At 42.2% G+C, this 26,691-nt stretch overlaps 1 protein-coding gene across 3 annotated transcripts in view; it reads right to left on the bottom strand.

Moving 5' to 3' along the window:
- Positions 1-601: 601 nt before the first annotated feature.
- The window catches only part of LOC121648904 (regulator of G-protein signaling 3-like), a 43,672-nt gene continuing 17,582 nt past the window's right edge, over positions 602-26,691 (bottom strand). For all 3 annotated transcript variants that reach the window (XM_041999358.1, XM_041999360.1, XM_041999361.1), the window contains 16 exons: positions 19,256-19,337; positions 16,896-17,001; positions 16,675-16,771; positions 16,311-16,568; positions 15,158-15,197; positions 14,816-15,072; positions 14,159-14,242; positions 12,064-12,175; positions 11,435-11,604; positions 8,327-8,870; positions 7,584-7,807; positions 4,019-4,065; positions 3,841-3,939; positions 1,745-1,806; positions 1,460-1,626; positions 602-1,385 (listed from right to left, as the gene is read on the bottom strand). In XM_041999358.1, the coding sequence (XP_041855292.1) occupies positions 1,164-1,385; positions 1,460-1,626; positions 1,745-1,806; positions 3,841-3,939; positions 4,019-4,065; positions 7,584-7,807; positions 8,327-8,870; positions 11,435-11,604; positions 12,064-12,175; positions 14,159-14,242; positions 14,816-15,072; positions 15,158-15,197; positions 16,311-16,568; positions 16,675-16,771; positions 16,896-17,001; positions 19,256-19,337 (2,571 nt within the window). In that variant the 3' untranslated portion in view covers positions 602-1,163. The remainder of the gene's footprint in view (positions 1,386-1,459; positions 1,627-1,744; positions 1,807-3,840; positions 3,940-4,018; positions 4,066-7,583; positions 7,808-8,326; positions 8,871-11,434; positions 11,605-12,063; positions 12,176-14,158; positions 14,243-14,815; positions 15,073-15,157; positions 15,198-16,310; positions 16,569-16,674; positions 16,772-16,895; positions 17,002-19,255; positions 19,338-26,691) is intronic.

The raw sequence follows: 26,691 nt of genomic DNA, 5'->3' as shown, positions 1-26,691 counted from the left end.
TGTGTGCTAATGTAAGAAAAAAAACAAATTCCCATGTCTGCTGGGATGTCCTGCAGGACACTGCTCCCAAAAGACAACGAGAAACGCACACACACACACACACACACACATATATATATATATATATATATATATATATATATATATATATATATATATATATATATATGTGTGACTGAGCATATAGTAGTATCCAAGTGAGTTTAGACCTGGCGATCACTCAGGAATGCAGCCTGTTTTGGCTTTATTGCTTTCGAGGGTTCTGCATAGGTTTTTATTGTGTTTTTCTTGCACGTATAAACCCTCTTGTTTTCAGGATTGGCATTCCTAGCAAGAATCCAGCCATTACACCTTGGTTCTTCTTGGAGTGAGTTTATTTATTTTATCCCCTGTGTGTATTTATTATAAATATAATTCCGCCCCTCCAGTTGGTGTCACCATTTAGGTTTAAAATAAAAACCTTAAATTGTCTTGCCTTCGCCACACTTATAGTATGTCCCCCTTATTATAGACAGAAGTTTATTAGAAACACTTCACCTCCTGCCTGACATGATGAAATAAAACAGAAAAAGAAACAGGAGGTCCAACAAAGAGATCTTTTATTGTAAAACAGCCTCTTGTCTGTTTTCCAGATAATCAATAATCAGTCAAACAAAACATTATGAACTTCAACTAATATGTTAAATGATTTCTGAACTCATTGTTAGAAAACCCCAAAAGTCTTGTGTTAAACATCACAGCTTCTTGTTAGTTTAGAGAGTTATCATCAGCATCCCACTGATGGTCGAATTGGTCGGAGCATCATCGTGGAAGAGCTTCGGTCACATTAAACATCAGGTCAAAGTCAATAACAAATCAGGGGGCTAATTTAATGTTGATTCCTGTCAGACAGTTAAACTTCACTAAACTGACACATTTAAAAAGGTTTCAGTTAAACAACAAACATCTGACTTAGTGGGATAATTATTCAAATCAAACTAACATTTGTTATCTGTGACAATATAATAGTTCATGTGAGAGACAAACGTCAACAAAACTGCAGTCACAAACTCTGGATCCTACATTTCCCATCATGCAGCTGTGTAGATGGGCCTTAACTGTTTGGCTAAAGAGGCAATATTCAGCCAATCTGTCCACCATTTAATTCCATTTCCCCACTTCCCTCATGACTGACCAACAGGTTCCTTAAGATTGGTTGGCTCCAAGGCTGTGTCTGTGCTTGGATTGGCCAACTGGGCATAGAGGAGGGACTTAAGGAATCGTGGGTAACTGTCAGCCTCCATTAGGCTGAAAATCTGATCCTGAGCCAGCTGGAAGGAGGCGGGATGAACACCAAGATAGAGGTTGTGATTGGTCGAATCCCTGACGGATGAGTCCACGTTGACCTGGAGACAGCGAGCAGCTGTGTTATATAACCAGTTTTTCAACCAATTAGAGAGCATACTGATAGAAAGGTTACCTGTCTGGCTGCATTTGTGGAAATAAACTCCTCATAGATTTTCCCAGCTCTGGCAGTCATCTTGCTGAAGGGGCGTGTCATCTTAAATCTCTCCACAGCCAACCAGAAGTCAAGGTTCTCCTCACTGAATTCTGACCTCAGGAAATGACGAAACACTGCCAGACCATCTGACCAATCAGAATCACAGAGAGTAAGATCGTAAGCCAACAAAGAGTGATTCCACCTATACAGGCTCTATCCTCACTGCTCTTTGGCTTAGCATAAACAAGAAGAAAAGCTTCTTACATTGATTGGCCAGTAAAGCCTCCAGACTGTCGGCCCACCTCAGCACCTCTGCAGCAGGTGGTCTGAAAAAAAAAAAAAAGCAAACCTCAGACTCTCAAAACAAACAGAAACCAAAATATAACCAGCAGTAACTAAAAAGAACCAAGAACTGTCAGGAGCCAAAACAGAACCAGTATGAAACAAAAGGATCCAAGAATAACCAAAATAAATGAATGAAAACTTTGTCACTGCAACAGGTGCAACAAATTTTTTTTCCAGTACAAACCCGTCCAAGAGTAGACAACAACAACATATAAACATAAACAGGACCAGGGAGACTGAGGCAGCAAGTGCCGAGCGGCGCGCCATTTTCACAGATGGAAAAGATAACATGAGGGTGAGTGAATGGGTGAAGGGAAACAAAGAGGCATCTCGGCGCAGTGTAGAAAGAAAAAAACACCTCAGTACACAAAAGCACTTATTCAGACAGTCACAACATAAAAACACTGGTTAGGGGGGTTGAGAGGGTCTCCCAGCACAGCCCGTGTGGACGGGCTGAACTAGCACTTCTATCCAACCCACCAGAAGGAAGGAGGGGGATCCAATGAAGTGTTAGTAAGGCCTGGTAAACACATAACGATTTTTTTAATCTTATGAGATTTGTTATCTGGTCGAGACCTCACAGTGAAGATAAAAAATGTAGTTTTGATTGTGCTGTGTGTGGTATGCTCCAAAAGTGTAATCACAGAACAACACACACATAACGATGCTGTCCCGAAACTGATCTACAATCTAGTCCTCCAAGCTGGACAAACGTCAAAACGTAGAAGAAGAACCATGGCAACAACCGGCAAAAAATGAAGAAGAAGAAACACAATAACATCTGGAAAACACAACAGCATGGAAGGGGATATGTAGGACGAGGGAATGATGGTGGTCTTGGGACTATCGTTAACAGAAAAAGTCAGAACTGAAAAAAATAACTGGAGACGGTGTGAACACGGACTTTATTTACTTCCTTGTTCCCGCTCCTTGTTCATACCGTACCACGTCACCATCCACACAGTCATAATGCACGAATCGTCGGCATTCAGCTCTGAAATATTAAACATGTTCAATATTTCCGATTGTTGGCTACAACCCGTTTCGGAGCGGATTATCTGGACAAATCGGCTCGTAACCACAGACTAAATGATGATTGGACAGGGAAATCTCAAGATTAACAGGCATTTGCTGTTCGAGGTTGGGAAGAGGCAAAATCGGGACAAAAACAGCCAAAATATCGTTATGTGTACTAGGCCTAAGTGAGCCTGTGAACTCTCCCCTAATTCATTTCTCCCGTCTCTGCGCGTGATGATGGGATGGCGACCTTGGGAGCTAATCCAAACATAAACCAACATAAACGAAAACAGAACCAAAAAAAAAGAGAAAATTAAGCACAAGAACAGAACTGTCGGCAGACTGGTAAGGTCCTCGGTAAACACAGTAGTAAATAAGGTGCATAAATGACTACAAAACTATAAATAACTTAATGACCAACACACTGTAAAGGATAAAATATCCATCTATGGGGACTTTATGTATTAATCTCATGACTGACATCACCGAAAGTAATTTCGCATGTTAATTAGCTTAATATCAATCACCTTTACAACCGCACTGATAAAGACCAAGAGAAGTTGTGTCTATGAGCAGCAGTTTTTATATGGATTAACTGCATTTGTCGTCACTGTAACTATTTCAATCATTTTATTCACTGATGATGATGGTGATCACAGCTAAATTACATCATTGAATAGCAGTTTATTAAACTAGCTTTTTAATATTACTGCTGCATAATAAATAAAGCTGAGCTGAAAAACAGGATATAAGACTCATTGATGATGGGAGTTACTCTGCCTGACTCAGTGATGGTAATTACCTTCAGCATCAACTAAGCCTGTTGTTGTTAGCCTGGTCTGGAGCAGGCTAGCTGTAAAGAAAAAATCTCCACGGTAACTGATGTGTTAATGCGTTTGTGAAATCGAATCAAGGATAAGTTCAGCCGGTATAAACAGGAAATCTAGGTTTTGTGAAATGTCAGATTTGAGTCTGGTTTGAAGGTCTTTCCTTCCTACCTGTTGTTTTTTAAAGCTTTCTCCAAGCTGTTACCATGGATACTGGTACCATTTTTCCTTCTTCGCAGAAATGCCAAGCGACTCCGGACATCAGCAGCCCTGGAGTCAGAAGACGAGTCAGAGAGACTAAGACTCAGCGAGAACAAACAAACAAACAAACAAATGTGCGTTTACATACAAACTCTTGTTCTTCTTTATCAGCTGACGTTTTCTGGACTCTCCACCCTGAAAAAACAAAACAAACCATTAGACTGAGTTCAGGTTCTGATACTGTTGGTTTTAGGCCTGGGATCTGGACTCCTGTGGTTCCTGCTGGCTGGTGAATCTTTGCTGGTGAACTGTTCTGTACCTACGGGGAGATCTGTTCCAGAAAGCAGGTAATGTTAAAACTCTGAATATGTTAACTCTGAGTTCAGGGAAATTCTGGGTTTTCCATTCGAGAATGCGAATCCAGTCTTACCCTGACTGTGTTACCATGAATCTGTCATGAGGGCTGGCCTGCATCACCTGCAGCTCACGCAATCAGGCTCATCTGCTCCACCTGGGTCTCATCAGCACTCACTCTCCTCACCTGTTCATCACCCTATATAATCCCTCTTCAGCGTCTGCTTCCCTGTCAGCTGGTCATTACCTTCCTGTGAGATACCCTGTAATAATCATTGTCTTGTTCTAGATCTCTGTTGCTGGCCTTGCTGCCACTCACAGGCTCCTCTTTGCCTGATCCCTGCCGGACTTTCCTGATTTCTGCCTACCTGGATTTGACCTCTTTCTGGACCGACCTCCGCCTTCTGCCTAGCCCCAGTTCCTGGACCTGGTTGCTGCGCCTGCCATCAACCTGCTCCCTTCCTGCCTCAACTCTTCCAGCATCAAATAAACAGTTTACACTCATCACCGTGTGTGGGCTGAATTTCCGGGTCTTCCTGAAACGATCATTACAGAATCTCATATAAAACACTGAGATTCTACCCGTCTCTTTCACCTCGGCATCTGTAAGTGATGATGTTACATCTGACACAAAAGCCTCGAAGCCTGTGTCAAGTAAAGGGGCGTATCCAAATGAAGCCTGCATCGAGGCCTGTATTATTTTCCTGAATATCACGTGACCAAAGACAACTGAGGCCACATTTTTTCTAAATCACGTGAGTGCCTTGTAGTGTGATCGGAGCTGCTGAAAAAGCAGAAAATGCTCTGCTTAATTCAAGATGGCAGTGAGGCGATACAACACATGCAGCACTGCCACAAAGACGGAAGACATCAGCAGTTTGGAAATGTCTTCCAGTAACTTTAATCTGTGGATGGATAGATGGATGGATAGATAGATATGCCTGAGAGAAGCATATCAGCTGTATCTTCACTTATACAAATTAGCCCTTCAGTTTGTGCGCACACCTGCTTCTTCAATCCATTGTGAGAGCATGTTTTCTAAGTCTGGTGATGTTTTATCAAACAAGAGGAATCGGCTGAGCCCCAACACTGTCTTATTCCTGAACAAGAATCAATAAAGCACGACCCTCCCTCCCACCTGATGTCCCAGTCACACGAGCCCATCCTGCAACCATTGTGTAATTGAAAATTTAGAAAATATGAGTGCATCTGTATATATAAATAGAGAAAAACATTACTTTATTCTTTTATTATAATTAATATATTTATAGATTATTTACAATACAGTTGCATCATCATGTTTACATATCCACTGGTATGTAGCTTACATATTGAATGACCAGCAGATGTCAGTACAACCAAATGAGATTTTAAATGGGGCCTTGAGTAATGACATTTTTGGAGAAGCAATTGGCCATGACTCCAACAGTGACCATGCCAAGCCCACCAAATAAAACCTTTTCTACGTTTTTCACCTAGGTCCATCAGGATCTTCGTCTCACATTCCCCAAAAATCCACTTCTTCTCTTTTTTCTCCTCCTGAGCCATCATGGAAATGACATGATGAATATTTACTATAGGCGTTCACCTGAGGTTTTATAGCCACCATAAGGGCAAGGCAAGGCGCTCCCTCACGTACACCAACTTTTTTCCCCCCCCTTTATTGATGTCCTGCTCAAAGCTTTCACATTGGGAGCAATGAGACAATCCAATAGGACAGAATTTGTGTAAACATCGCTTATTCATAAGCGGCCTGGCTATACCAACATCCCAAGTCATTATTTGTGCCAGTGAAAGAAGATAGTTGCTCCCAGTCATATCCAGTCACTTCTCTCCCTTCTCTCTCCTCTCCCCTCTACCCCTCCCCTTACGACACGAAGAAAAGAAAGGAAATGAGAGAAGCACAAAACCAAAAAAAAAAAACAAACAACAAAAAAAAAAAATAAAAGGAACAAATATAAACAACTGGACAAATGGAAAGTAGTTCAATCTTAATACATTTTAACCACCTCTCTAATAGTGCTAATTATTTAAACAAAATCCTTTCTTAATTCTCTAATATATTGGGTCCCTTTGAGCCAAACCGGGTTAAATTTATCCCTTTGAAGCCGGAAAGGCATAGTCAGCCTCTCCAAAACAAATATCTGTTTAACAGTATTGTATACAGATCCTGTATTCCTGGTAAATCTGCTTGGAGCCATTTTCTAGTCATTTTCTAAGCTGCCACTAATATAATCCTCAATAAGTGTTCATCTGATAAAGTAGTTATATTAGGAATTTCCAAGCTTAGATATAAATACAAGAATATATCAATATCAAGGAGAATTTGTGTATGGAAAACATTTTCTAGACTTTTGTGTGTAGCTTGCCAGAATAGAGTGACTTTGAAGCAGACCCAGAATAGATGAAAATGACCAGCCTTTGGACTGCCACATGATCTCCAACAACCAGTTCCTCTATTTTAGTTAAATAGCGAATTATATTTTTCCAACCAAATTCTCTCCAACTGGAATTTTGCAACAGTTTTCCAAACCATATTAGTGTTATTGACCATTTGGATTCCATTTTCCTTTTTCTCAACATCTGCCTGCACAACTTTATTATATTCGTTTCTCACCTGTAGATACTTAAAGAAATCTTGATTATTTAAACCATATTTTGTTTTAAGAGTTTGGAAATCTGCTAACCTCCTCTTGTGGTTAAATGTGAAATACGAAGTAAGGCCTTTTAGTGTCCATTCTTGAAATCTTGTGCCATTAGTTAACTGCACCAGCATAATTTCGGCCTTGCTTAATTTGAGCTTCTTACATACTTCTTTCCAAATCTTAAAAGTAAATTTCATCCAGGGATTATCAGGATCTTTCAGATGCAAATGTAACTTTCTGTCTGCTATCATGGCCTGTACTGGGGGTCCATTAGATGCTTGTTCCTCTATATCTGTCCACCTGGATTTAAACCAGTGTTGTTTTTGGCAGGCATCTCAGTTTTTTAGTCTTAGTTTTAGTCGTCATGACGAAAATGCTTATTAGTTTTAGTCACATTTTAGTCATTTCTAAGTTTGATAGTTTTAGTCCAGTTTTAGTCGATGAAAATGCAAAAAGGTTTTAGTCTAGTTTTAGTCAAATAAAAAAAGGCATTAATCTTTAAACAAATTAATTTAGGTTAACGATACGTATTAAAAAGTGGAATCAAGGTTGACAGGTTATAACAAGTATTACAATTCATAAAACAAGTTAACCTTAATGCTTTTATGAATCTGGAAAGCTTTTGTGCGCAGTATTTTCTTTTTTTCCCTACGTACGCTACCTGTAGTCTGCATTGCTACGCACAGTTTTATCAATGAGGCCCCTGGGCCCTACCTTGTTGCCATTGAGCAGCTGCAGCATGTGGTGCAGAGATGTCCCCTCCCTGGTCAGGTGTTTCCTCAGAGTTTGGGGGGAGGGAGGTTGGGGGACGGAGCCTGAAGAAGGCCCGAAGTTAAAGTTTGCTGTGCGGGTCAGCCGGTGGATGGTGCTGTCAGACAGGAAGCGGGGCGATCGAGGTTCCTGCAGCAGAGAACCCTCAGAGAGAGAGCGCTGCAAAACTGAAGGGCAGAAACCACACATCAATCAGTCAATCAGTTAATCAATCTGTTCATTAGTTAATCAATCAGTCTATCAGTTAATCAGTTAGTTGATCTGTTGATTAGTCAATCGATTAGTTAGTATATCAGTAAATCGACTAATCAGTGAGATCAGTTGATCGATCAGTCAGTTGCTCACTTAATCAGTCAGACAGTCAACCAGTTGATCGGTCAATCAATCAGTTCGATCAGTCAGTTGATTAGTTAATCAGTCAATCAGTCAAACGATTGACCAGGCAGTGAATCAGTCAATCGACCAGTAAATTGATCAGTCAACAAGTATATTGATCAGTCAGTCGATTACTTAATCAGTTAGCTGATCATCCAATCGATCATTAACAATCAATCGGTTAGTCGGCCGGTTAATTGATCAGTCAGTCGTTCAGTAAATCATTTCAGCTTTTGTCAGGCTGACTCATCTTCATTCTTTCCTGTGAACGAAACCAGAGGTTTTGGTTCTGGAGCTCCTCAAGGACTCACCTGCAGGTCTGTAGGTGAAAAACTCTTCATCACCTCCTCCCTCCTCCTCATCACTCTCCTCTTCCTCTTCGTCCCTCAGGTTGAAGTGGGGGGGGCTGAGCAGGAAGCCTCTCCCCACGACTCCTCCAACATTCTCTGAAGTTTCTGAGGCGCTCTCCCCCTCCCCCTGCTGCCGCTCTTCCACCTCCTCCTCTCGTCTCCTCTTCCTCCTCTCCTCTTCCTCTGCTTCCCCTCTTTCCTTCCAGACAGGACTCCTCAGAGTGGAAGAGGAGGAGGAAGAGGAGCAGGACGGCAGAGAGACAAACTGAGGTGGGGAGGTGCCGAATCTGGAGGGAGGTGAGGAGGAGGTGTACAGTGATGTAGTGGGAAATGGGGCAGGTGAAGGAGGAGGAGGAGTGGAACAAGAGAGGGAAGATCTGGGGGAATAAGAGTGGGAAGGAGGTCTGTGGGGGTCAGAGAGGGAGGAGTAAGGAGAAGGAGGATGATAGAGGAGGTCAGACTGTCCAAGAGAGAGGTGTCCGAAATCTGAGGGGAGGTCTGAGAGCTGAGAAGGAGAAAAAGGAAAAGGAGGAGAAGGAGAAGAAAGAGGAGGTACAGTGTTAGCAATGATCAGCTGGCGCTCTCTGCTGGACAAATGACATAAGTAGGTGACGGCACAGTCAGAGGAAATCCAGACGACCGGGCAATCATCTGGTTGCAACCAGACACAGTCACTTAAATACATTCACAAAGACCCAGGCCTGAGGCTGTAACACACTATTCTATTCTATTCTATTCTATTCTATTCTGTTCTATTCTACAGTCATTTAGCAGACGCTTTTCTCCAAAGCGACTTACATTTGAGAGTAAGAACAACACAAGCAAGAATTCAAACAGGATGAAAACAGGACGTCTTAATTAAGTGGTAGTCAGACTGTTGGACCCAGGTGCCGTCATGTAATGCTGGAGGCAGAGCATGTCTTTTCTCCTTCTCCTTCTCACCCTACAATATTCATTTGTTTAATTACAAGATCACGATTTCATCAAACATCATCTTGGGCGTAAGTGCACGCAGCTTCTTCAGTGCTGAGTTGAGCCAAAGAGCTGGACAAATATTTCTAACTCATCCCGACGTTTTACCCTATTGTAAAACAAACCGTTATGCAAAATCTTTTATCCCAACTGCTATTCGTCTTTCAAATTCTCTGTAATTTGTAATGTCTTTTTTTTTAATAATTAAAAAGAAAATTAAAAATATTTATATATATATATATTTATATATATATAGATATAGATAACTGAGCTTCTTCTTGTGTCCTGCATACTATACTCTACGGTTGTATGTTGTATGTTGTGCTGCTCAAACTAATTGTCCCTGGTTGGACGAAGAGTTAAGATACATGTGGAAATGGTCATTAAAAAAGCTGAGTCTTTAGCTTGCTCTTAAAAGTAGATAAGGATTCTGTGAATCGGATGGTTTGGTGGATTGTTCCACCACCGGGGAACAACAGAGGAAAAGGGTCTAACTAGGGTGTAGCTCTGGATTAAGGAGTGGAGGTAGACAGGAGCCGTTGGGTTATTGTTTGTAAGCCAGAAGCAGAGCTTTGAATTTGATGCACATTGCAACTGGAAGTCAGTGAAGAGCGATTAGCAGCGGAGTGACATGAGACTATTATTAAGCACTCTCTTTTTAAAGGTCCCATATTATACATTTTTTCAGCAATTTTCAGATGGTGTCAGAGTTCCAACAACATGGTTTTCAAAGTGTATTACCCCTCATTCAAGGTTTGGTCCTTAATTTCAGCCATTCCAAAAATGACTTTAGTGAGTTCTACTGAGAACGGGCTGTTTTTTGTGTCTGACCTTTAAATTTTCATTAGTAGTACCTTTCCACGCCCTTTTCTGGGAGAAGATCCGGCTTTCGCTGGTGCCAGCTCAGTGATTTCAGAGGGCAGGCTCAGCTAGCCAAGGTGGCAGGTCAGTAGCAGTATCCATTACAGGGAGGAGTGGATATTTCCCTTCGTGAGGTCACAAAGAGAAAGATCTCAGACTCACCCGTTTGATCGCACATCAGCTTAGTGGAGCAAGCGAGTCAGAGAGATGATGGAATTTTCTAATTTTACACAGGCTATGAGGACACATATGACTGTTAGAAAACCTTTAGAAAGTGAGTTTTGCAAAATATAGGAACTTTACGGTCCACAACAGGCCAACAAGGACAAACCTGTCCAACCTGGACAGATGTAGGACCTGCTGCAAAGATTCTTTCTGGCTTTACTGACTGTGATATTTACACATTAAGGAAAAGTGTTTTTTTGTTGTTGTTGTTTTTATTTTTTTTAACGCTTTGTGAGACATATTTTTCTTTCTTTTCTCTGCAGATGTGCCTGATTTGTGAACAGCAATGTTGCAAGATCTAACGAGAAAAACAAGTGAAAACAAGCCCAAAAGAAGCCCCCCTATATATATATATATATCTTTATCTGTAAACTGAAACTTCACTTTGGGTCTGGAGGACCTGCTGGTCCAGAAATGCAGTTTTACAATCATCCAGTAGGTGACACTGTTGCAACAAACATTAGGAGCCTGGAAGTGCGGGTCCAGGACTGTGGGTCTAAATCTGCAGGTCTCCAGGTCTGCAGACACATGCTATTAATTGAGACAGAATCACTTCTGGTCTGTGTTCTGCATCATAGTTCATTATTAAAGTTCTGGGATGTGTTTAGTTTGGATTTGGATTATGAACCAAGATGTTCTTTAAATGAAGACCTTTGGATCAGGGTTAAGTTCTTGGCTGGCTGGTTCTGACCCCGAAACTGTCTTACAAACTTCTGACTAGTTCAGAAACAGAAACCACTTCAGGCCCAGATAAACCAGAACCCTGTGAGGAATGTTCACCACAACCAGGTTATCATCTGAAGCAACACCTGTTCAAGAATGGGCTCTCAGGATCAGTTGCTATGGTGACAGAGTTGAAAAAAAAAAACATAGTTCTGTCACTCAGACTGATCCTGTTTCATAGTCCAGGTCTAGGTTTCAGAAACCTGGAGGGAAGCCTGATTCTGATGTAGAAGCAGCTGGAGTCCTGGTGCTGAGGTTACCTGTGCAGGTAAAGTAACAGCACTGTACCTGGTGGCTGTGTCTCGTTTCTGTGGCAACCAGCTGTAGTTGTATGTTGTCATGGAGACAGAGGCTGACTCGGACCTTCTGCTCGATGCTGAACGCCTCCAAGCTGAAGAGACAGTGCCAGCAGCTCTGAGAGCTCTGCAGGAAGTAGATGTGGAGCGGTTCTGATGGCACTGGAAGAAACACATGCATACGCACATCAAATGCTGCAATCTGATTGGCTGGCAGCTGTTGCCTCAGAGAAGTGTGAAAGCATGAAGGGAAGTAAATTATAGAAGTATGAACACACTGAGGGAAATAAATTGTTTTTTTGTGGCCCTGTGGTGGACAGGTAACATCTGGTTGGGAGATGAGATGCTTCATCAAACAGAGGAGTTACGTTCATCACTAAGTGAAGAGGAGTCAGAAACTAAGAGCAGGTCATTGATCTGGACTCTATTCTGGTCTTAAATGGATTTACTGCTCAGTCCCTGTTCCAACTGACAAGAACCTCCTTCACAGGTTCATCTTTACAGGTGAATGGAAGAGGTTTAGACACCTGATGCCTCAGATGGGTTGGGATTTCCAACAGGGAGGAGCTGATGGAGGAAATAACCTGGAGGAGCAGAAGGAGGAGCAGAGTGGAGTTTTACCTTCTCTGAGCTGGACTGTGTTCATGTACAGAGGACTCTGTAGGACATTACAGCGTCCAGCTTCATCCTCTCTGGTAAACAACAGCAGGTCGCTGTAGATCAACACCGTCACCTGGAACACACATTAAAAACAACGGAGTCTCACCAGAAGTACACACCGGGTTAAGTCAACTTTATTTATAAAGCACATCTAGAGATCAGAGGTTTGTCGGAGCGCTTTACAACATAAAACACAATAAAATAGAAACATAAAAATATAAAAACTAGTGCTGGCCAATGATTAAATGTTTTCAGTTGTAAATACTACTGTGTTTTTCTGCAAATATTCACATGTTAGGTGCAAAATTCAATAATGAATTGAAAAGAAGTGTATTACAGGCTTTTATAAGCACTGTAACTTTAGATCTACAAACACTTAAACAAATAAGCTGCTTTTTAGCAGCAGTACTCTCTACGCAGCAGCAGTGCAAGTATTTCTTATTAATCTCAACTTGAACATTAATGTGTTAAAATCAAATATTCATGACAAATGAGGATGAAAATTTCAGGATTTATTAGTTCAAAGATAAAAAAAATCAGCAGGATGAATTTTAAAGCTGTGTGAAGCTGCCTTCCTTCTAAACACAGAGGAAACCACGTCTGATGGTGAATTTCAGCCACCAGGTGTGTTTCCCTGCTTTTTTTATATATAGATACTGTATGAATCTGCTGTAAAAGAGATTTTCTTTCTTTCTTTCTGTCTTTCTTTCTCTCTTTCTTTCTTTCTCGAGCTTGCGCTTCTTTCCGCATGTGGACAGAACAAAGATCCAGCAGAGGTGTAACACAAACCTTTTGAGAGGGAATACAAAAGTATTATGTGAGGCTGTTCCAAAGTTTAGGAGCTAGAACAGCAAAGGAAACGTCCGCCCTAATGTTCAGCCAGAACCTTGGTAACCTCGATAACCAGAGTCATCTTTGTGGCACATGCCAACACAGCATAAATAACCCTCTCAAAGTTATGAAAATATTAAAAGTTTTTTTTTATCTTTGCAATAAAAAGCTCACTTTGACAACCTGGGTCTCAAAACTTAGATTGCAGGAAGATTACTCCCGGATTCCTGGGAGTCTTTAACAAGATCGTCAGTATTGAAAGGGAACTGCTCGGAAGTTTCAACAAACATCAGTTTTTTTAGGATTTAGTTTATGTGTAAAATAAAAATATAAAATATGTGAAATCCAGACTTTGATGTCTTAGAGACATTAAAATATGTTGTTGAATGAGTCAATGGATTTTATTATTATTATTCAGTTTTTATTATTTATTTATTTATTTGTTTATTTTTATTTAGCAGAAGGTAGATTTGGGCATTTTCAGCATAAAAATGATAAGAAATGTTACATGTGTTAACAATAGTTGCCAAAGGTAGCATGTCCAATGAAAAACAACAAACCAGGAATGGCAGAAAACTACGCCAATTAAACAGACCTGAGTCTCACCTGAAACACACACCTGCAACAAACCAGACCAGAACCCTGCAGGAGTTACTTTGATTGATTTTTCCACCAGCAGAGACAACTGATGATGAAGAGTCACAGCAATCTTACAGCTTCATCAGTTATTTCCTACACAATTTCAGTTTCTGAAAAGGTCACTCGGGAATATACATGATCACATGACTGAGGTAGAGTGGGTCGAAGGGAACCAGACGCCAACACGTTTGACTGCAGCCCATAACGTCTGACCTTCATCAGAGAGACGTCTCATCTTCACTTACTGAAATCATGAAACTGAGCTGCAGCAGTTCCCAGAAATTGCAGAGTTTGCATGTGTGTGTGTGTGTGTGTGTGTGCGTGTGCGCAGCATCAGCAGCAGGATCCGTTAGTGAAACACTGATCCTGGATCTGCTCTCTGAGGATGTCTCCTCCTCTCAGGTTCAACATTTAAACTTGTCAAAACAAAAATCATTTTCATGCAAGAAGCAACACAAGAACCAGAACTAGTAGCTGTTCTTCGTCTGGAGGCATTCAGGTGGGCAGGAGCTTCAGAAACACCCAGAAAGCTGAAGTTACTTTCATGGGAACCAACAGGAGTCAGAACCAGTTTGGGTCCAGTTACCTTGGTGGGCAGCAGGTCAGCTTGGTGTAGGATCATTTCTTCTGAAAGAAGCAGGGTTCTGTTCGGGCTGCAGAGATCCAGAGGCTGAAAACAACACCACAATATATTCAGAACAATGGACCAGAGGAGCAGGTGGAACTTTCTGGTTCTGAGGTTCAGATTTAAACATGGAGTCAGTGTTTGATGTTTGAGGATGCTGGAAGAAAACAGAATCTTTGGATTCTGGTTCAGGTTAGTGGGCCCACATAAACATAGATGTCTAAAGCTGGATTTAAGCTTGTGCAGCGTTTGCATAAGGTCAGTTACGCCGTCACCGCCATAAACCCTGCTTAGCTCCGCGGAGGCTTGATACACACCTCTTAGACCTGACATGCACCCCTGCTTGCAGCGCGGCTAACCAGAAGTACTCCCTTGGGATTAGTTGGTTTGTGATTACGTGCTTCTGAACTTCTGGAGCTTGTTTCTGAAATTGTGTAGTTACCACAAAAGAGAAGCTGCAACACAACATAACCATACGCTCGAGTGCGAGAGCACATTTCACTGGGATCAGCTGGGCCGACCCTACCCTACACAGATGCTACACGAGTATAAATCCATCTTAAGTCTGATTAGAAAATTTAGACTGGTTCTGGGTGAGGTTAGACTTATGGTACTGACCTGAACAAAGATGGGGAAGATGAGAGTTTTGGGTGCCAGGCTGGTGTAGGGTCCGTATCCAGAGTGGGGCAGATGTGATTGGACGATGGTGCAGTTCTGGTAGTTGCTGTAGTTACTGGATGGGACTGATGAGGAGATTTTGGATGGAGGAGGAGGAAGGGTGGAGGTGCGGCTAGTGAATGGTCGCCGTTTTGACCAGGGTCGAGGATTGTGGGGGAGGTTCTGACTTCTGCTGGGGTGAGTCTGGTACAGACGACCTGGGGAGCCACCACATGTTTTTATTAGTTTTCCATCAATGTTTTTATGACTTCTCGAAATGGAGCAAGATGAGAGCAGCCGTACCAATCGTCCCATTCCGGTCCTGGAAAACCGGCTGCAGCAGCTGAAACAGAACCAAAAACATTCTACTATTACACCAGAACAGTACTGGATTCAGTGCAGATGAACTGGTTATGATGGGATGTGTGTTCACCAGTATCTAAATCTATGGTACATGTAGTGGTTCTGATTGGACTGCCAGGGTTGGAGAACATGCTGGAACACATTCTAAGGTATCTAAGTTATGTCAAAGTTTTACATGTAGGTAAAAGTTTCTGGTTCAGTTTTTGGGTCATATTCAGGACTCTAAATTAACTTTTTTGATCAGCAGCCACTATAGCTAGCAGATATGCAGAGTTACCGACCAATCTGAATTTCCACCAACGAAAGTTATTTATTGGGGAATATAATCCAGATCGTAAGTGCAACTAAATGCATTTATTTATTTGTGCTTCCATAATTGTTTTTTATGTTTTTGGATAAAAATGCTGTATGAGATGTCATTGAATTTGTGTCTTTAGTAAATGCCATGATATGTTTCAACGATCACAGAGATGGGAGACTCGGTTCTTTAAATAAAATGACAGATATTTTCATTCAACAAATTTTGCTCTCAGCTTTTCAGTTTCCAGTATTACTGAAAAACAGTCTGCTTATTTTTATTTATTTATTTTTTTCCTTACATGTTTACATTTAAATCTGTCTCTCTGCTCTCAGTCACTCTGTGAACCTGGCCTGCTCCACCACACTGTCCTCTGTCTGCCCCCTTCTTTCTTTTACGTAATGGTATGACCGAAGTCTTCCTAGCATGTGATTGGCTACATGGTGTGCTCATCAAGCTAAGATCCCGCCCCCTCTCTGCTGAGCAGCAGCTGCTGAAGGTTCCTCTTGCCCTGATGGGAGTCAACTCTTCTTGTTCGCTTCAGAGATGCATCACTAGTTCATCACCTGCCAAAGTCACGGTAAGATTTTATTTGTACCCACCATATTTCATTTCCACCTGCATTTGGAGGGTTTGCGGATGTTAATTTTTCTTTCAGTAATGGGTTGTAGTTCAGGTGCAGGTTTCTGGTTTAAATGAATATAGGTTCTGGTAATGGATCGAAGTTCAGTCTTACCATGAGTATGTGCACTGTATGACGTGGATGCACCTGTCAGCTCAGCTCCTCCAACTCACCTGCTCTCCTGGATTAACAGGTGAGAGAATGATGTAATTGTCTCCATTTGATGATGTCACACGGGTGCCCTTTAACGTGGTGGTGTGAGATGAGTACAGTTCCTGGTCTTCCTCTTCCTGATCTTCCTTCTGGTCCTCCTTTCTATCCTTCCATAGAGAACCCAGAGCCCCCAAACTGGACCGGACTCCAAGCCCCTGTCCCCACCGACGGCCATGTTTGCTGTGGGAGGGGTGAGACAGTAGCTTGCTTCCTGTGGTCTGGGAAAGAGAAAGGGTTTATCATAGTGAAAAAAAATAGATCAAAAAGAAGAAAGCAAACTTCAGCTTCATCAGAAACCCGGTGTCTGAGTTTTTCTTAACTCACCGTGTTGTGAGTTTGTGGGCGGAGCAAAGCTTCACATCTTGATCCAAACTCAGGCAAGCCTCTCCACACCACCAACACAATTTGAGTTGGACAGCTCCTGAGGAGCAGGCAAAATACTGGTACTAAACACGGGACTTCCCTGATTAAGCAGGGGAATCAGACTCTGAAGGGGCAGGGTTATGTGATCAGGTAGAGAATCTGAGTCAGGAAGATAGGGTTACCTGATAGCGTGTGCCAGGTCAGCACAAGTCCAGGTTTCTACAGGAAGTCCGTTCAGCTGCAGTACAGAGTCTCCTTGACAGAGTCCAGACCTGTGCGCAGGACCTCCTATAAACATCAGAGAGAACCAATAAAATCAGTCTGAGTAGGTCACATGATGATTAACAAGTGGAGATGACTTTGATGGACCAATATGGAAACACGTTTAATGTTTAACCTGCACACAGCTGTTTTATGGAAATATGGGCTCACACCAGGTTCAGATCAGGTTCACACCAGTTTTACACTAGATTCAACTCAGGGCCCAAACCAGTTTTATGCCACTCTCACATCATGTTAAACCCAGCAATCCATCACAGAGAACAACATCTACTCATACTTACACCTTGGGTCAGTTTACAACCACCAGTTAACCAAACATCATGTTTTTGGACTGTAGGAGCAAGCTGGAGAACCAGGAGAGAACCCACATGCGGAGAACCTGGATAGAACCTACACATGGAGAACCAGGAGAGAACCCACATGCGGAGAACCTGGATAGAACCTACACATGGAGAACCAGGAGAGAGCCCACATTTGCCATTTTTACCTGAAAGAGCTACAGCTATTAATAAAAACCTCATGAAGTGAATGGAAATCAGAATTAAGATAAGCAGCTGTTCTGCTCTGATCTCCTCCAGCTTCTTACCCTACCTATAAGGGAGAGCCCGGCCTCTCTGAGGAGAAAACTTGTTTTGCTGCTTGTATTCACGATCTCGCTCTCGTAGGAGCGTAAATCAACCTTTGAATAGAAAGCTTCACTTTTCGACTCAGGTCCTTCTTCACCACAACAGACCCATGCAGAATTCACATCAATGCTGATGTCAGACCAATACGGCTGTTGAACTTCTGCTCTGTTTTTCCCTCACTCCTGAACCCCCAGGATACTCCACTTGGGGCAAGACAACACTCCCAACCCAGAGAAGATCCTCCACCCTTTTCAGGTTGAGGACCATGGACTCAGATTTTAAGACACTGCTTCTCATCCCAGCCGCATCACACATCCTTGCAATCCACCCCAGTGAGAGTTAGAGATCACAGCCTGATGAATGACAGCTCAAAAGACCTCCAAATGACGCTGGATTCAGGTTTCACTTGCCCAGACGCTGGTCACCGGGTCTTCCCTCTGGAGCAAGGCATAAAGGCAAGAGTCTGGTGGCCGGACTTCACCCATGAGGATGGGCAGTGGCTGACGACAGTGACGAACTTCCAATCCTCGTCTCTGGAAGCTAACCCTAGGAATGTCAAATATCGCCTCTCTAGCAGGGGAGCCTGAGCTGGTGTGCAATGCAAGAGGTTCCAGCAAGATGTAGCTGGACTCACCTCAATAATGGCTTGGGCTCTGGAAATAGTCTCCCTAGAGAATTTTTTTGATACTGACAAAAGTCGTCTCAGCAGTGATCAACATCAGACTCATCTTGTGATGTCTGTCCTATCAGAAAAGTTCTGCAGCAGATGGAAAACTAGACTGCCTGTACAGTGTAAAAAGAAGTGTGTGTTAAGGATGTGTATGAATAATTGCAAAGTTAAGGTTTTTTTGAAAGTTGACGTTTTGTTTGGAGGAGTTATGTGTCATTGTGCCATGTACAGCACTGTGTTAAATAAACAGCGTGGCCCCTTTAAGTATGGTCAAGCTGGAGACGAGGAAAGACGCACAGCGCAGGGGAGGAAGCACATTTTGGAATACAAAGAAAGCCAAAAACTGTGACTTCCACAAATGCCCATTCAGTCAAGTGGGAAGAAAAAAGGCCCTACATATCGGCAGACTGATATTTAACAAGCATTTTCTGAAGGCACTCTGTATGACAAAAAGAATCAGCGGTGGACTGATATTACAAATGACATTACCATGACCAGTGTAAGGGCATGGTGACGTTTTTATAGTAGAGAAAAGCAGTACGTTCACCAAACTGAAATGCCCACAAGGCACTTAAGCAACATTTTAACATGCCACCGATCTGCACTGAAGCCCCAAACTTGTGTTCCTGGCAAACAACTTCTGATGGGCAGGAAAGTTTAATCGCTGCATCCAAGGACCACAAACACTGATGTTCAGTGTTCGTATTTGCACAAGATTCTGCATATTTGAAATTTGTTGTTAAATAATAAAAGGAAAAGAAACCTGTTGAACTTAAAGGGTTTTTTAAGTATTTGCAACTTTATTTTTTGCTATATAAAATGTATAAATAAGTAATCAGGACAGCAGGAAGAAAATTTATTTATGTTTTTACATTTTGCACTTTAGTTCAAACAATTCTGTAAAATATTGTTACCACACTATTCCACACCTAAAATGCCAATGCCTAGCGCGTGTGTGTCTCACCTGCATCCACAGCCTGGACTCGGACTGGACAATCAGAACAGATTGTGAATCCAAAGCCATCTTTTCCTCGAACAATGTTGACCTGCAGGAAACAGTTCAGAATCAGCTGAAATCAGGCAAGGTTGTTTCTACCTGAACTTAAATCAGACATAAATATTGTTGTTTTGCTCTATAAATTAAATGTGCAGCAGGTTTCTGGTTATTTAGAACCAACTTTAATCTTTGACTTTATTTTCCCATGCAGGTTCTGTGCTGTGAACCTGTCTCCAGGTTCTGGCCCATTGCTCTTTAGTATTGTTGACCGAGTCCTAGTGTTTGTCTCAGATTCAGACTGGAGGCCTGTCTGGGTCCTGGTCTCCGAGCTGTTTCCATGACTCTACAAACAGCTGCGGAGCGACTAAAGGTCGGTTCCTCCTGAGAGTTTTCACTCCACAAAGGAAGTTTAATGTCCCTGAGTTCAGACTGACAGGTTGATATTAAAACTCCAGATGAGTCGTCTCCAGGTCCTGACGACGCGCTCTGTGTTTTTTCTTCTCCACAGCTGACAGAGCCGATCCAATCTGTTGTTCTCTGTTAGTGCTTTGATTAGAAGTAGAACTCTGACATGGGAGAACAGCTAAAAAGTAACTGAGCTAAGAAACCAAACAACCTGCAAATACAGTGTATTTTGATAGAACAGTACCCAGAGTACAAACATAGGTAATAACAGCCTGAGATCCATAAGTCTACAGTGTCTTGTAGCATAGACAGTTCCCAGTACCAGTACCAGTAGCAGAACTGCTGAGAAGAAACTGTGACAGGCTGATTAGAAGTTCTAAATGAAAACTAACTTGTGGTTCCTAAAGTTTCCTTTGTGTTCAGAGGGATTTATGGTTCTGAGACTTCAGGTTTACTTGTGGTTCCTAACGTCAGAGGCAAAGGAGGCAGAAACTCCCAGTTTGGGTTCAGGAAGCAGACACCGTCTCTACTTTAAGACTAGGTTCCAGACTGTCCTTTTTGATAAATCTTATAGTAGATCTGGCTTGGTGATCCTTATCCATCCCTTTAGATCTGCTGCTAAAGGCCGAGGCTGCTGAGGGATGTCCCATGATGCACTGAGCTACTCTCTGCTCTCTTTACACCCCATGTAGAAACATATGACATCATTGCTTTCATTAACTCATGCAGCTCAGGATCAAAATGAATTGGTTGACCTGGACTATATTGACCTGAAGTGAAATAGATTGTTTGTTAGGAAGACTTTGTTGTGAATTTGGTGCTCCATAAATAAACAGAACTTTCCATCAATCCATTTTCTGCTTGTTCCAATGTAGGATCACAAGGTACAACCTGGACAGGTTGCCAGTCCAGCTGTAGTGTCAACCCAGAGCAACAACCAACCACTCACACTCATGCCTAATGCATGTTATTAACATGCATATCCCAGAGAGAACCCACACATGCACAGGGAGAACATGCAAACCCCTGACTCAAATCCCTCTTCTGTGTTCAGGTTTTGTCCAGAAGTGTCAGAACTGACCAGAGCCTTTAGATGAGGGATCCTGATTCTGGGTTCTGGTTCCTGTAGTTAGAACAGTACTGTATATAGATAAAACACACACATTTTTTTTATCTGTTATCGACCCTACACGTGAAGATAAGAAAAATCAGGCATTTAATAGTTTTGATCGCACTGTGTGGAGTGCTCCGATAATCTCAGCACAGAACACCTCACACATAACAATTCTGTCCCATAGCTGATTTAGAATCAAGTCCTCCAAGCCAATCTTGCATGATCAAACATGATCTTACAAAAAATGAGAAAGACATAGCAACAACTTGAAAAATGAAGAACCAATGGCAACAACACACAGGGAGAGGTGTATATACAATAACATTCCCTATTTTCCACCAACAGTATTGTTTCTCTCTGGTATGGTGGCTCACTAAAGTAAACAGACACCATCCAGTCAGATTATCCACAGTAATTACGGTGCTCTTGCGTCTATTATTAACAGAAAACTCCAGAACTGAAAAAAAAAAACAGACTGGAGACAGCGTGAACATGGACTTTATATCCTTCCTTGCTCCCCACTCAGCTCACTCTGATTGGCTACATTCCATTCCACGTTACAATCCACAGAGTCACAACTCAGGAGTCGTCGGCTTTCCCCACAAACATGAAGATGTTTGGTCGGAAATATTGAACATGTGACTGTCGTCCACGATCCGTTTCAGACCTGATTGTCAGGACAAATTCACTCTTAACACATCTCAGATGACAGGACAATCTTATAGGATAATCTTATAAAACTTAAGATAATCAGGCGTTTGCAGTCCTTGGTCGGGAAGGGGGAAAATTGGGACAAAAACTGCCCGATAATCTTTGTGTGCCCAGGTTTAGATATCACATCATTTCAGGTGTATTTTTAACAACAGATTTCCCCCAGTTCGATCTGAAAGGCAGCTCATCGTCTCAAGTGCATTTATTAGTAGTTTTTTCCTTCAGTTAGGTTTGTAAAGGCTGAGATATACTTCCTGTGCTTGCATGCGTACATGTCAACATTCTTCTACGTCTGTATATATATGCTTGCTGCAAACGATGGAAGCACAACATGGCCAAAACACTCAATACTGGAAGTCACCACTTGTGGCAGTACACAGCCTTTGGACTCTAAAATAGTAAAAAGGTCAATCTACTGGTTACATTGTATTTCCAGGGAATCAACCCCAAAAACACTTCCAATTTGTTGTCAACTGTTAAGGCAGTGATAAACACTTGTTTATGCAACTGGTATCATACAGATGCCGATAGTTGCGGACAAGGTCCAAAAGAGGGTCTTCAAAACTATCTGCCATTGTGTTTACATCTAACCTGTTGTGTACATGCTCTTGTATACATGAGTGCCTCTAGTGTTCAAGTCAATATTGCAACTTGCGCACACGACATGTTACTTGGCGCCAATGCGAGCGGCCTTCAGGGACCTGTGCTGCAGTAGTACAGGTCTAACCTAACAAGTAGAACTTTCGCTGTAATGATCAATGACCTCTCTTCCTTTTCAGCTGCACTGTCCTCTGGTGTACCACAGGGTTCCATTTTGGGCCTTGTATATGCTGTCCATAGGTTCTGTGATATCCCATCATAATGTCTAATTCCATTTGTATGCACATGATCTACAAATCTATCCGCCCGGTTACCCAGAACTCCCCAGACACATAGTTTATCAGGTGTCAAGGTTGTGAATGCATCTGCATGGAGGGAGGATTGGGTGCTTGATCAAACTTACTGAAATGCAAATTTTGCTCAGTGACTCAATTCAGATCCCCCTTAAGGCGGATTTATACTCAGCATCTGCATCACAGGTGCTACGTAGGTCCACAATGGCTCGACATGCACCTCTTTCAGACCTGACATGCACCCCTGCTACGCAGATAATAATGTGCAGGTACTCCCTTGTGATTGGTCAGTTTGGGATTATGTTTCACCGGATATCTGGATCTTAACAACCAGTGAATCAAGTTGATGAGAGGCTGATCGAATTATTTCTTTGTTTTCTTCCACAAGCTAACTGAACCATACTGGATGCCATTGTTGTTTTAAAACAGAATATACCTACTGAACTGAAGTGAACCATCAAAAGAACTCCGACCTGTTCAGTTTACCGGCTGATACCACCCCTGCTGCCACCTTCAGATTAAGAAGAGAAACTGCAACACGACACCAAAACAACGCGTTCCCCCTACGCTTGAATGTGAGAGCACACTCACCAGCATCAGCGACGCTGTAGCCGACCGCATGCAGACAACACACAAGTATAAATCCGCTTTTAGCCTACGGCATTTTGAAGTCTGAGATAGTTTCCAGGCTTGTTCACACCCCACTGATGTTCTGCTGCTGCAGCTGCTCTTCCATCTTCCTCTTGTAACTGGCCTTTTCTGATCTTTCTTCACAGCTCCTTTAGTACAGACCTCAGCTCCTTCTTGTTCTCTTATTTGAAAGCTCTTTTCTTCTCCTTCAGGATTAATATCAAGATTAATTCATGGCTTGTTGTCAGTGAGGTACCACACCGCCTTGGAGGGAGCAGTGTTCTGAAAACAGAAGTTAATGTAGTCTGTCCACACAGTGGTGTTGAAGCAGTTCTAAGTCCTAAGCAGTCCTAGGAATTTACTTACCCATTGCAATGCAAAACACGCATGAAGTATGAGGACGGCAAGCATGACAACGTTTGAAATGGATGCTTTATACCCGTAAGAAAGCAGGTCCTGTGAGCGCCCCCCACCTAGTTCATCTTGTTGGGAAGAGATCTTTCATTTCCCATTATGATGGAGGGGAGGAACAGGTCTGAAGGGCCTTTTCTTTTCCTGAACTTTTGTCCTGACACGGCACCCACAGTGAGTCTTCCGTAGCACCTTAGCAGGGATCTTGTGTTTGTCCCTGGGAAGTCTACAGCGCTGCGCAGTGTGACGGGACCCCATGCACATTGTTAAATTGGATATTTTAGTTGAAAGAAATGTGGTGAATCCGAAGAAAAACAGCAGATTTGTGTACAAAGATGTATATAAGGCTTGTATATGAAATATTTACAGAGGCAGTGAGCTATAAAATAGTTAAAACACTAGAAAAGAAAGGAAACAGGTAAGAGTTGTTGCAACCAGCAGCCAGCCGACCAATACATTTTTGATATTTATCATTTTAAGTGTACTATGTGTTTATTCTTGTTTTTTATCTCTGTCCAGTCAACTAGGGTTGTTGTAAAGGGCTTTATAAATAAAAATGTATTGATTTGATTGATTGATATGTGCTGTGTTAGTTGCGTCGCTAACAGCAAATAAATCCCAGCCTTTATACAGCGCACACTATAGTTGGGTAACAGTTTTCCTCAATGCAGTCTGTAAGGCAGCTCCTCCTCGTAGGTGGACAAACTGGAGCTCAGCTTCAAGCCTCTCTGAGAGCTGCTCATAGTTTCTGGGTTATTTGGCGCTAATGGATTCACATGGTGACACCATTTTACTGCTGCTGTCTAACTGCTGATCAATACTGCCAATCTGTGCAATCAATGAGACAACAGTCTAGCTCTGCAGCTGTCACATCGTCTGCATCACAACAGAGAACAGGGGCTGAACTTTCACATACACACACACATCTAACCACCACACATAATCAAGTCCAAATCTAAACAAGCATGCACGAGTTCAGAAGAGTCCAGACCTTGCACACACAGTTTCTCTGTGTGCTGTCACATCCAGTTTTTCAGCTAAATCATTCAGTTTTAATGTGTGTGAATTATTGATGGACATCACACACAAGCAGGATCATACATCACACACACACACTCACACACTCACACACACAACACAAATGCAGCTGTCTTAAGATGAGGATATTAAAGATTTATTTCACACACAGAGAGACACAGGAGGAAACTCTGGAGGTTTTGCAGGGAAATGACAAACCGGCAGCAGTGACATCACACCACTCAGCCAATCAGACAAGCCAATTGTTTCCTGCTGTTTTTGTTTTTGCGTGATGTGTGCAATTGTTCAGGTTTGTCGTTCCCAACAGGACACCAGAGTCCATTCACAAAATCTCTGTTTTCCATACTTTACTTTACTCTGCTGGTCCTTAACCCTAGTAGTACCCTTCAGATCCTTAGCCAGCAGCACAAACCCCCCTAATTAATCAATCTGATCAGTGTAATCAACAAGCAGAGCGTCTCAGACCTGTGGCAGGTTCTGTCCGATGCAGACTCGACAGAGACGGTGGATGGTGTGCATGGCTGTGGATCAGGTAAACAGTTCAAGTTCTGCGGAACCACTCGTCCATCTGATCCTCCTGCAGAGCTGAACGCCGACCAGTACCAAGTACTCAAGTAATCAGATCTGTAGGCACAAAACCAGGTCCAACAGTCTACCCTAGATCCAGGTCCACAGAATAAGATCTAATCCAGATCTGAACGTCACAAGACCAGAATTAAGACAACGCAGGTCCACAGTTCTACAGTCCAATCTGGGTTCAGTGCAAATCCAGAGTTCTAACCCAGGTTTGCTGGGTCCAGGAGAACTAGTGACCAGTGACCTGAAGGCTTAGCGGTGGACTGGATGTGTGTGTGTGGGAACCAGCAGACAGAATAATAGCAGGAAACTCACACACATACTCACACACACATAAAAACACAAAAACAGTGTGTGTGTCGCTGTGATAAGACACACACTTCCTGAACACACACACATGCTGTTCTGCTGTCTTTCTGAGGACATTCCCAGAACCCTGGACCCAGTTCAGACCTGAGCCCTGAAACCAGGTCCGAGTCCTCCCAGTGTATTGGTGTTATAAATCTGAGCAATAATGTCCAATCAGAAACAGCCGAACATCAACAAGTGAGCAGAAAGTTCTGTCTGTCTGAAAAAAAAAAACAAGAAATAGTGTTTCTCTGTGGCTGAAAGAAAGAATGATATGCAGACAAGAAAAGGCTTGGTCACTGTTGATCTGTGTGTTGTTTCTACAAAGTTCTGTTGGTAATAAATCCTTTTTTCTTTTTCTTGTTCTGGTTGGCCTTTATGTTGCTACATTTATTGATACATTCATTTTTAAAAATTTTGCCTAATAATAATAATAATAATAATAATAATAATAATAATAATAATAATAATAATAATAATAACAATGAATTTTATTTGTATGAGAGAGAAGGTCTTGGAGGTAGGTTGGCCAGCATGTGGTTGATGGATTTATAAATCAGCAGGAGGAACTTAAAAGTTTTTTGATGACAAAAAAAAAAAAAAAGTGGAGAAAATAGCAAACAAATGGCTTGAAGTTTTACGGGTTAAAGTAAATTAAATTTACTTCTCTGCCATTTCCAGCCACCTGACCTACCTGGAATTAATGATTCTATCCTCCTCACTCATCTCAAATCGTCATGCTCATCATCCATAGCTCCATTTACTCAGCGTGACCCCAGGGTTCAGTTCTTGGTTCCCTTTTCTTCATACTCTATACCACCACTCCCTAATCCTGGTCCTTAAGGTTCGGTGTCCTGCAGGTTTTAGATGTTTCCCTACAGAAACAACACCCAATTCAAACCAGCAGTTTCATGTCAAGCTCTGCACAAGCCTTTTAATGTCCCATTAATTTCAGTCAATTGTGTTGAAGCAGGGAAATATCTAAAGCCTACAGGACAACAGCCTCAAGAACCAGGACTGGGGGTCCCTGCTCTACATTCATCCTCTTGGCAACACTATTCATCATCTACGTCTCTGTTTTCGCTGCTATGCTGATAATATTTAACTATATTTATCTACAAATTCCATAACCCCCACAATTATTTATCTTTATATGAGCCCACCCTGTTTATCCTCAATGATGTGGTATTTAGGGTTTTGGAGTCTGACAGCAGGCCCGGTTGGAACCCTAGTACAGATCACAGCAGGCCCGGTTGGTACCCTAGTACAGACCACAG

This window comes from Melanotaenia boesemani, chromosome 11, assembly GCF_017639745.1.
Source record: "Melanotaenia boesemani isolate fMelBoe1 chromosome 11, fMelBoe1.pri, whole genome shotgun sequence".
In the NCBI taxonomy this organism is placed as follows: domain Eukaryota; kingdom Metazoa; phylum Chordata; class Actinopteri; order Atheriniformes; family Melanotaeniidae; genus Melanotaenia; species Melanotaenia boesemani.
The sequence above is the reverse complement of the archived record's forward strand: the minus strand, read 5'-3'. Positions and strand labels throughout refer to the sequence as shown.